At 38.7% G+C, this 11727-nt stretch overlaps 1 protein-coding gene and 1 long non-coding RNA gene across 2 annotated transcripts in view; one reads left to right on the plus strand and one right to left on the minus strand.

Annotated features, from left to right (window-relative positions):
- The window catches only part of galnt16 (UDP-N-acetyl-alpha-D-galactosamine:polypeptide N-acetylgalactosaminyltransferase 16), a 41135-nt gene that overhangs the window by 21816 nt on the left and 7592 nt on the right, over window positions 1–11727 (plus strand). The window contains exons 7-14 of the mRNA XM_017419272.3: window positions 844–931; window positions 1289–1373; window positions 4290–4393; window positions 6216–6342; window positions 6708–6800; window positions 7365–7448; window positions 8788–8905; window positions 9890–10006. Of these exons, the coding sequence (XP_017274761.1) occupies window positions 844–931; window positions 1289–1373; window positions 4290–4393; window positions 6216–6342; window positions 6708–6800; window positions 7365–7448; window positions 8788–8905; window positions 9890–10006 (816 nt within the window). The remainder of the gene's footprint in view (window positions 1–843; window positions 932–1288; window positions 1374–4289; window positions 4394–6215; window positions 6343–6707; window positions 6801–7364; window positions 7449–8787; window positions 8906–9889; window positions 10007–11727) is intronic.
- The window catches only part of LOC119617420, a 14062-nt gene continuing 4439 nt past the window's right edge, over window positions 2105–11727 (minus strand). The window contains exons 2-3 of the long non-coding RNA XR_005233666.1: window positions 9864–9998; window positions 2105–4373 (exon numbers count right to left, since the gene is read on the minus strand). This is a non-coding gene — a long non-coding RNA (uncharacterized LOC119617420). The remainder of the gene's footprint in view (window positions 4374–9863; window positions 9999–11727) is intronic.

An 11727-nucleotide genomic window follows, 5' to 3' on the forward strand; every position in this document is an offset into this window, starting at 1 on the left:
TTCCGGAGTCCCACAGGCCAAAAATGCCCGATAGGACTCCTTCTTCAGCCTGACGGCATCCCTCACCGCCGGTGTCCACCAGCGGGTTCGAGGGTCGCCGCCACAACAGGCACCAACCACCTTGCGGCCACAGCTCCGATAAGCCGCCTCAACAATGGAGGCACGGAACATGGCCCACTCGGACTCAATGTCCCCCGCCTCCCCCGGAACATGTTCGATTTATTTATATTTAGAACATGTTTTTCCTGTTCTAAATATAAATAAATCTTCTTTAGCCTGAACTTGGCCAGAACAATATTGAAACAAGTCCTCTAAAGTTGTGAGCACAAAACTAAATAATAGACCAACATTATTTTGCTCAGTATTGTATGAATGCAAGTTATTACTGCAAACCTGGTGGTAGTTTTTTGTTTTGAAATGCATAAGATGTAAATCAAAACATGTCTTAAAAAAATATGTAATTCTTAATTTTATTAGTCTGGGATACATAATTTTCGAAGTTAATCTACACACTAAGAGAAACAGAAAATCTAATTTGGTTTGAAATATAAAAAAATACAGATAAACTGTACATGTGTAGTACCATCTGTGACTGATGGTACATGGTTTGTTTAGGCTCTCATATTTATTGGAGTAAAACTTTTTATATTTCACTGTTAAGAACCTTTAGTTCACATATGTATTATTGGAGAAAAAAGAAATTGTTTTACCATCAGTATTGTTAATAGGATATAATTAAAAGTTTTGTTCCAGGCAGGCTTCTTTTTAAAGCCTTTTGTACAGAATGTAACAGACAGGAATGGATAATTTATGTAATAATTTGACTTTCATTTCTGCTCCCAGGATCATACGCGAGTGGTCAGCCCCATCATCGATGTCATCAGCCTGGATAACTTTGCCTACTTGGCTGCTTCTGCTGACCTGAGAGGAGGTCAGGAGCCCACCCAACACGCACACATCGCTGCAGAAAAACCCTTGCTGTGTAAACATTTGCTACATTTCAACACAGTTCCAACACCCAGGACAAAAACAGAAAGATGGAGCCAGACAGAAACTAGATATACTTTACATAAAGCATAGTTTTCATAGTCTCGCTGTTGATTTTGGAAAGATTTTCTGGACCTTAACTTGATTGATATGGAGAAAAATTACAATTTATTAAGTGAAATTGCGCAACTTTCTCCAGTCAAAACCAGCAGAATGCTCATATCTGTTTTCATGGCTTCTTTAAGAGACATTTCTAGGAAATATAATTAAATTGCCAGAGCTGATTTGTTTTGTATTTCAGGGTTTGACTGGAGTCTCCACTTCAAATGGGAGCAGATTCCTATAGAGCAGAAAATGGCCAGAAGTGATCCTACACACCCGATAAGGTATGTCCGTGTTTCTGGTTGTAATAAGTTCATTATTATTTATTTGTATTGATTCTGACTGACAGTTCCCTGTTATACATTATGTATGAAGTACTGCTAAACAATAACTTTTCATTTTCAGTTTATCCTTATTCAGGATATCAGATAAATCATCTGGTCATAAACCCATTTTAAAACTAGACACACCATCTAACAGAGGTGTGGACTCGAGTCACGATTTTGATGACTTCAGACTCAGTTTAATAAAATCACAAAAGACTTGGGACTTCAACACCAGGGACTCTGGATTAGGTTTAGACTTCAGCCTTAAAACTTGAGGACACTTGCTTTCTTACAGCTGTCCACCTAACAGAATGTCCTGCATTTTGATTGGTTCTCATAAGTCGTCCTGCCTGAAAGGGGCTAAATTTGGCTTCCATTCAGTGGCTGAAGAAAGCTGCAAGGACTCACATCACATTGGATGTGACTGATGTCAGTCAAACTGAGCCCGTGTAGGGTGAAGGGCAGGTTAACCTGTTATACTTTAGCTCCGCCCAGCAGCAGAAACGCGCAGTGGATGTTTGGTGTTAGTGTTTGTTTTGCTGCTGAAGTGCCCAGCCTGTGTGGGCCTGGCTCGAGATATCGTGGTGAAGGACTAGAAACCTTGTGATGCACAAATAAAGCACTCTCATTTGTTTTGGTTTGCATTTATTGTTTTTGTTTAGAATAGAATAGAATAGAATAGAATAGAATAGAATAGAATTCAACTTTATTGTCATTGCACCGTCACAAGTACAGAGCAACGAAATGTAGTTTGCATCTATCCAGAAGTGCTATACAGAGTGATATGTATTTACAAGTGTACAAAAGTAGTTATAGAAAAATAAAAAATAAAAATAAAATGTTCATCTTGGAGCTATATGCACATATACAGATTATGCAGATTATACAGAATATACAGAAATGTTAGGAATCAATTGTATATGTTTTGTAGATTTACAATGCAGATAGGTAATGGCAAATAAGATATCCGGATTACATACAGATTATATATAGATTATGTAATATTTGTTTGTATGGCATTTTGAATGAAGTGAAATATTTGGATTTTGGGTTGGGATATTGACTTTAAATATGGGTGAAAGTAAATGCTGGTTTGGTGGTTTATGTTGTTCTGTTAGAAAATCTTTACTATCATCAAGCCTAATCCTGCCATGGCTTCAAATCTGAGGTTAAGGCACTTCAGTGTGTGTTGGGGATGACACTCAGCTACAACCATATCAAATTTTAGCTCAATATCTATAAAAGTGACTCAGTTATTATATTGAGTTATTACCATTTTTTAGTTTGTTAATGTCAATTAGCTGCCATCTCTAATTGGATTGACTTCACAAGTTAATCAGTTGTAGTCTTACATCCAATAATTACTTCCTGAATGTTTCATTAAAGTCTGTCCAATGGTTTCTGAGATATTTTGCTAACAAGCAAACAGTCTACACCAACAGTTAATTAAAAAATTTTAAGCAAATATTTTGCCTAAAACTTAAGCAAAATATTTTTTTTCACGTCTTATGAATGACTCTTTTACCTCAGCACCTGTAAAATTAACTGCAGTATAGTAATTTTGTGTAGAGTAATGTTGATTAGCTGTGGCAGCCATCTTGAATTTAGTTGGCTCCAAAGGTTTATCAGTTCTAGATGTAAATTCAGTTTTTATTTTCTGAAAGTTGCAACAAAGTCTTTCTTGAAGTTCATAAGATAGTTTGCTAACAGACTAAAATAATTGACTGCAGTAGTTAGAACCAAAGTTTTAAACGCAGAATTTCCATCATCAGATAGCACTCAAAGTATATAAGTCAGAATGTGTTGCCTCAGCTACGACCACACCAAATTTTAGGTCAATATCTGTAAAATTGACTGAGTTACAGCCATTTTTGTGTTTGCTATGATCAGTTTTCTATGGTAGCCTTCTTGAATCAAGTTGATTCCAAAAGTGTATTACTTACAAATGTCAACCCACCCAAATATTACTTTCTTAAATTGTTATTAAAAATGTATTCAGTGACTCAACAGATATTTTACTAACAGTACAGACAGACAGACAGACACGAGAAAAAACATTATTGCTCCACGTTGGACTCTCGGTGGAGGGCGATGATAAATCATTCTGCTGTAGTACGGCGTTAATATTTACTGGGAAATACAACATCAGCATTTTTTATCTGATCAAGTTCAGTTGCACTAGAAACATTTTTATTGTTACTTTGTAATTAAATTAAATATTTGGTCATATGACTTGTTTACGACTCTGACTTCAAAATTCAGGACCTGGATTTGACTCAAGACTTGCAGACTTTGGACTCGACTTAGACTTGCATGGAGTTGGGACTTGATTCGAGGCTTGAGTGGAAAGACTTGAGGCTTTACTTGTGACTCGCAAAACAATGACTTGTTTCTGCCTTCCCACATTTGTCGTTTCGTGACCCTAACTTTGGTCTTGAAACAACAAATGTGGGTCTTTAGATAATCTCTAAATTTTAATTCACATTTAAAAATGACTACTAATGGAAAATTTCAACATAAGGGTTACAAAGGATAAAAATAGTGGTCATGAACTAATAAAAATAATATTGCGGATGTTCTGTTGTAATTATGCTCATGTGTAATTGTTTTTTTTATAATCTGCAACAAGATTTGCTGCTGCCTCAACATGACTGCATGTATGAGTCATTTGGAATGTGTATTTTGCAGTGTGCCTTCACCGACAAAGTTGATCAAATTAACTCTGAATGGTTGACAAGAAAAAGTTGAGCAAAAATAGAAAAACTCAAATCTTTTCCCTTGAGAAAAGAAAACCTTGTTTTGGAGGTGTATCTTATTAATGTTTGAATAAAAATGGAAATGCAGCTGAAAGTTTAAATCCTTCTTCCCCCTCAGGACTCCCGTCATCGCTGGTGGGATTTTTGTCATGGACAAGAGCTGGTTCAACCACCTGGGCCAATACGACACACACATGGACATCTGGGGAGGGGAGAACTTTGGTTAGCTCACATAACATGCAATCTAAAACTAGGATTTATCTAATTGCCTTTAATACTATGCTATTAGCAAATACATACCAGAGAAAACAGTCTGTTTGAAATCATGGCTATATGCTGATGCTGGTGTAGATTCTCAGTCATGGCAAATCCAAATCAAAAAATCCCAAGGCAACTGGATTGCTGTTCTGTAGTTGAAGACATTTTCCTTCCTATGTGGGGAGCTTTCTTAATTCAAAACTTGAAAGTGTGGAGTTCCAAGCTTTAAATTGAATGAGATGCTCCGTTTATGCAGCTAAATTCACATGATTCACAGATTAATCTCACTCCTTTCCCTCCTGAGGGTCATTAGGGCCTTTGTTTGCCTGACTTACAGTGAGATGTTTTGGTCGCATGCATGAAGCTGTGCATTAGTCAAACAATGACTGGATATCAGGCTTAATACTCTCCTGTAGAAGGGGAGTGAGATTAATCTGCATGTGAATTTAGCTGCATAAACAGCATCTCATACAGTTTAAATCTTGGAACTCCACACTCTCCAGTTTCTGAATTGAGAAAACTTCATAGACGGTAATAAAAACATCTTCCAGTTGCTTTTTTAAATTTTTTTGGGAGTGATGTTTGAAATCAGTGCACAAAGTAAAGTGGCGAAAAGGTGAGTTTATGAGAATTTCTTTGAAACTGGCGTTAATTCATTCAACTTTAAATGAAAATTGCTCTTAAAACTTGAAGGTTGTGAAAAATTTAAATGATACATAACTGGTGAAAATAGGGCTGCTCTTGAAATTTTAGTGCAAGCTTTTTTAGATTGCACTAAAATTATCATTATTAATTTAAAAAGAAGTTGGAAGAACCTAGCTTTATTAGCACTGCTCGCAGACAGATTGAAACACAGTGAGGTTTAACATTTGAGTTTGTCTAATCTAAATAAACTATTGTTAAACTGCAGCAGTATTGTATAAATCTATTGTTTAAGCTTGAGCTTTCTGTGCAGTGTCTTAGCTGTTCCTTCTTCCTAATGTTACAGTTGTTTGTGATTTCTACATCTATCACCACTGCCGCCTTCTGTTGTTTGTCGACCTCCACAATGTCCGGTTGGTTAGCCATCAACTCTTTGTCCCACAGTATCTTAGCCCTGCCATTCTCCACCTTAGCCAAGTGGCTGTAATAGTGCACAGGAACATCTTTGTCGAGTTTGGACTAGAGTGGGTTTTCCATCTTTGACTGTCTCCAACAACCTCAGAGATCTTTGTCCAGAAGAGCTCAGTCCTACGAACAGCTAAGATACTGAGCAGAACCCTCAAGCTCCCAGGCCTCTGGTAGAGGACCAAGCTTGAAGTGAACAATGCAACCACCCTTGTGGATAAAAAAATTCAAGGCTACAGCCACCAAGGTCTAAAACCCACACCAGTGAAAAATAATAACTCACTCACATCTGTCTATCTTTATTTCTGGAGTGTACTCCAGTAGATTAAATAATAAACATGGGCAACTGCAAAGGTGGGCAAGAAAATAATGTGCGCAGCCTACAGTATAGTTTTGCAAGCCAGGCACACAAAAATAAACCATGATTTTCCAAAACTGGCTGTACAAACAAGACTGCAACAGAAAATGTCCCTGTTTTCTTGCAATTTTGAGTCTCCCAATTAGTCTCCAGCAGTTGCAGCCCAGGTGAATTCTGGCTTTGCTGATTTAGCCTGGACGATGTCCATCAGTCCAATGTGGACACATACATTCAAAAATAAATAAAATGAGAGACAAACAAGAAGTATTTAGTAACATATCTGCAACCCTTTCCTCATCTTTTGTGCCTGTCCTCCTGCAGAGCTTTCCTTCCGGGTGTGGATGTGTGGAGGAAGTCTGGAGATCCTCCCCTGCAGCCGTGTGGGTCACGTGTTCAGGAAACGGCACCCGTATGACTTCCCAGAAGGCAATGCTCTTACCTACATTAAGTGAGTGGTTTTGAGCTAATATCACCATTCACTGTCCTGCAGCACGATTTAGCAGCTGCCAGGCAGGTCAGTTTCCTATTATCTTAGAAATCCTTGAGCTCACATGATTCAGCGCAGTTCGGCCGAAACGTACACAAACACTTCTGCCTTCTCTTTAAAAGTTTTAGTTCTGTTGTATAATCTGGTTCCATTATCTCAATATTTCTGTTGCAACACAGTCTTCAAATGCCGAAGCCTAAAATGTCAAAGTTCAGCTGAATTCCTGATGGGAGTACAGAGCAGGCTCCTCTGTGTAACACTGTCATTAAAGCCGACTGCAGGAATGCAGTAATTGCAGCATGTGAGCAGGTGTTGTGTCTGCGCAGGAACACCCGGCGGGCTGCTGAGGTCTGGATGGACGAGTACAAACAGTACTACTACTCTGCACGGCCATCTGCTCAGGGCAAGGCCTTTGGCAGGTTTGTCTGTTTTGACGTATAACATATTAGAAATTCTGTCCATCCATTTACTATGCCCGCTTTCTCCTTTCCGGGTTGAAGCTTCTTGCTGTGAGGCGGCGGCTCTAACCAATGCTCCACCCATGATTTATATCATCATTTTTAAATTTGAATTCACAAGTTAGAATTTAAGCTCAGCGTGAAATTACACACCAAGCAGACAGGAGCCCAAATATAGGACGGCTCGGAGTGTGAGAAAACATTTATTACAACCATGCTCCTAAAAGGTTGCCACATACATGAGCTAATGTGTTTCTGTTTTCCCATGTGCGCTGTTTCATAGAAAAGTGTAGTTAGTTTCATGGCTCGTTTCTTCTTTTTGTATGTTTTTTTGCAACTTCTTGTTATTGTAGTTAAGTGGAAGTTTGACTTTGTTCTAAGCAACTTGTTGATTTTCAGATTTCTGTTCTCTCAGCCCTCCATCTCTGCTTTTATCTCTTATGGTATCTCACAATCTCATCTCACTCCTTCCAGTCCACATTTCTCCCTTTTTACTTGGTCTCTGTTTGATTTTTTTCCTTGCAGCATCGCGGATCGTTTAACGCTGCGGCGGAAACTGAACTGCAAACCTTTCCGCTGGTACATGGAGAACGTCTATCCTGAACTGAGGTGCGATCATTTAAAAAGGCTAAGCTTTTTGTATGATGTTACATTCCACAGTTGTTTTCAGACCTTAAAAAACCTTAAAATAAAGTAGAACTTGGTAAATTGAGTAAGAATAGAATTCGATACACAGTTCCCACAAGTCTCGACCGGAACAGATATTTTCACCATTTTGGTAGGTAAGCGCTAGACAGCGATGGCTTTGAAGCAAACTAAATCCAGGTAGTTACTGACTTTTGACCAATGTGCAACAGAAAGATATATGCAGAAGATCACTACTGTCGGGATTGACCCGTATGAGGTGAAAAACGAAGAAATGTTGGATGAGCCTGACAATTTGCCGCCCATCTCGTACAACGACATTGTTAATTATTTCGTGTACATGAAGCCTGCTTTCACCATGATAATGGATGTCATGTTAATAAAGTTAATAAAGTTCTGGTGACTGGCAGGGTAAGTAATATCATACATGTACATGTAGGTGTGCCTTGTCAACAGTGTTTATGAATTAGAATTAGACCTAAAATGGCGCCAGAATTTTATTTGTAACGATCATTCAACCATTTTTTTTTTTTTTGTTGTGCTATTTGTTATATCACTGACAAAATCCCTTAACTTTTCATTTAATTCTTCCAACTGTAACGTTAGCTTTGGGGTTTAGCACCTAGCATAGCTGAGTTATCTACAGTAGAGAAGTTGAGCACAAATACAGATATACTCTAACATTACCTAACAGAACTTTATTTTTTTTTTAAATGTTAGTTTTACTGGAATGAAAGTGGTCTGAGCAGATTCTGGATGTCTTTGAAGGCTGGTCCTTGCCCTTCATGTTCTCCAGCCAGACTCGCCGACGTTCTGTACTGAACTCCTCCGTTTGACGTTCTTCATGTTTTCTGATTTTCATAAAGTAGTGAAAACTACACTTTGCTGAATCTGCACAGTTGGAACATCCTTTATTCTGACAGGAAACAACCATTGCAACGACAGTCATCAACTGAAAACAATGTCTCTTCTGCTGTGGCTGAAGCTCTTGCTGTCATTAATGACAGCAAAAGGGGGAGTGTCCATAAGGGTGACGTCACATGGGAAATATCTATTGTATGAAACTGTCACTATGCTTTGAAATTATTATATTAGAATGATAATCCTACACATGTTTTGCCAGATGACATCATCCTCTCCTGTCTCAATATCTTAAACTGCACCGTGTGACGGTCAAACCTGTTATTGTAAGCGGACACATTATAAAGATCTAAGTTTAGAGGAACATGTTGTGATGAGATTCGGAGATCCGGTGAACATTCAGAGCTTTAATTGGCCCCGTTCCTGTCTCTGGTTTCTTCAGGGTCCCTGAGCAGGAGGCGGTTTTCAGTGTGCTGAAACAGGGAGGTTTGTGTCTGGAGACCCGAGGGACTGACAGCCTCGGACTGGCAGACTGCAAGGCCACCAGGCCACAGCCACAGGTTAGAACTCCACCGCAGAGGGGGGGTTATGGGTTATCGTTAGTGTTATTTACAACAGATACGAAGGATCCCTTTACACGCTGTCATCTTTGTGTCGTAGTAAAATTATCTCAGTTTTTCCTCTCTAATTCAAAGTTTAGCAAAGCAGACTTAGCCTTAATGCTCTTTTCAGGATGTAATCAAACCCCTGGACAACATTTCTTTTAATTGGTCATGCAGAAATAATGTGCTTTCTGTTGATGGAAGTAGAAATGATAAACTCAGTGAGTTTAAATATAAGTACATAATAAGTCTGTGCATGCTGCCACACTTAAAATCCATTTTTGCAATTTATTTTTTGCATAAAAAAATGAAAGGCCTTCCTTTCTAACATTCCTTGAAGGAATGCATATCACCCGCCACCTTTCATGCCAGAGTTTTTTGACAAAGATCATCTTATGATGAAAAAGGACAGAGTTGCAGTTGAACCATGAACATATCCTGTGCAATCGTGTGCAGTTTTGCAATATCTCATGTGGTTAGGGCTCTGAGTATGTGTTGTGAAAGATTCTCTCAGCTAATACCACATCAAATTTTAGCTCAGTATCACTGAGTTATAGCTAAGGTCAATTAGCTCTCTTCAAGTGGGTTAACTTTAAAAGTTAATCAGCTGTAGATGTTCAGCCAATGATAACTTTCTGAAAGTTTCATTAAAATCCATTCAGTGTTTCATGAGAAATTTTGCTAACGATACAGACAAACGCGTGCATGTTAACACACACGGGAAAAAACATGACGCTCTGCCTTCACCTCCATCAGTGGACAATAATGAAGCTCAGTGTCAAATAAAAGATTTTTCCATAATGGAAGCTTAAGTGAAACTTAATTTTCCTCTGAATTCAACACTAAGCTAAATGTTTTGGTAGTTCTCCGAAAAGAAAAAAAAATTCAAACTTGTCTACCGGGTAATATCAGTCACCTTGCTCTGTGTTTTGTGTTTTGTAGAAATGGGAGCTGATCGAGCCGCTGATTCGACAGCAGGACTTCTGTCTGGCAATCTCTGCCTTCACAGCAGGTTCAAAGGTCAAGATGGAGCCCTGCAACATTAAAGAGCCTAAACAGGTAAGAAGAAAGGGAAAAAAGTTAGTTTTTAGAGTGCTTTATCAGTCATATTTTGTTGTTTTGAACACAATTTGAAGCAACAAAAAGAAGATGCTGTCTAAGATCAAATTTTCTCTGAACTCTGGACTGAGCCCTGGTTTGTGCAGAAAAACTGGGTCAATAAATATTTACCAGCAGGTTATGAGAAGATGCATTTAACACAAAGGTAATAAATTTCCTGCCAAACAGTAACGACACCATTTGAATATGATGCACATTGTCTGTACAACACTTTACCTCTTTACTTTTTAAACCACTTCATACATTGTTTGATTGCCTTAAAAAAAAAAGTCGTCATGCCCTTTGAACTTTTCTACATTCTGTCACATTCTCAGATGGAGGAGAACCTCAGTGCGTTCTCACAGATGAGACAGATGAAGCTGTGTCTGGTCTGCACCATCTGAGCTTGAAAAATTAGTTTTATAAGCAACAAAGATCAGCTGAAATATTTCCCAGAAAGAAGTCATAAAAATATGAAAAAGGTCTGCCTGATAAAAGCAAAGGTGTCCAATCCTGGTCCTCGAGGGCCACTATCCTGCAGGTTTTACTTGTTCCTCTGCTCCAACACACCTGTTTTGAATCAATGGGTGATTAACAGGCTTCTGCAGAACATGAAGAGGTGATTTAACCTCTGAATTAGGTGTGTTGGAGCAGAGAAACAAGTAAAACCTGCAGGATAGTGGCCCAAGAGGACCAGGGTTGTACACCCCTAAGCTAAGGTATTTATGAAGATGGATAAAGACAGCTTTATGTTCGGCCTCTAGGTTCATGTTTAGATTTACTGACCAATGAAAAAAGACACATTTGTCTTCTGCACGTTGAAGGAAAACTACAGAGGCTTTAACTCAAGTAACAAAATGCTTCAACTTTCAGATATAACCTAATAATCCTCTCATCCACTCAAAGGTTTTCAGTACTTTAGTACCGTAATGAATCAACACTTGTAAGGAGACTTCAGAAGTGTAATAGTTTTAACTTCAAAACAGATGTAAAGATTAAAAATGATGAAATATGAGGAATTATCCATCAAAGACATATTCAAGTTCATTTAAGATTCATTTTCTACCTCCAATGCTGAATGAAGAGAAGTTAAATAGGGCATACTGATTAAAACAAATCCATATTTTGAACCCAGGAAACGACATCATGCACGCATATCAAAAACACAAGCATGAACACAGAATAATTCTTCAGCTTTCATGAGTTCTGTGGTTATTCAGGGTTTCACTGAAAGTCAGACAAACTGAGAAACCTCATGCAGTCAAGGCTTTTCGGCAGATAAAGGATGTTGTTTTAGGGTCCAGGCCCCTCGTTACCATGGAGACGAGATTAGGCAGGATTTCTGTTTGAGGAAAACCAGAGGCGTTCTTGTGTGAGAGTGGAACAAATACACATCTTGGATGTTTGGAAAATGAATCCACGTTTCATGATATCAAAACATAAATCCACACGGTCCGTTTTACTACAGTACTAGTTTGTGATATTGTTTGAATAAAACAGAAACTTTTCTGTTTTGTTGACCATCATTACATCCATCCATCCATCCATTCTCTTCCGCTTATCCGGGGTCGGGTCGCGGGGGCAGCAGCCTAAGCAGGGAGACCCAGACTTCCCTCTCCCCAGCCACTTGGGCCAGCTCCTCCGGGGGAATCCCAAGGCGTTCCCAGGCCAGCCGAGAAACA

The sequence above is a fragment of the Kryptolebias marmoratus genome, linkage group LG10 (genome assembly GCF_001649575.2).
Source record: "Kryptolebias marmoratus isolate JLee-2015 linkage group LG10, ASM164957v2, whole genome shotgun sequence".
In the NCBI taxonomy this organism is placed as follows: domain Eukaryota; kingdom Metazoa; phylum Chordata; class Actinopteri; order Cyprinodontiformes; family Rivulidae; genus Kryptolebias; species Kryptolebias marmoratus.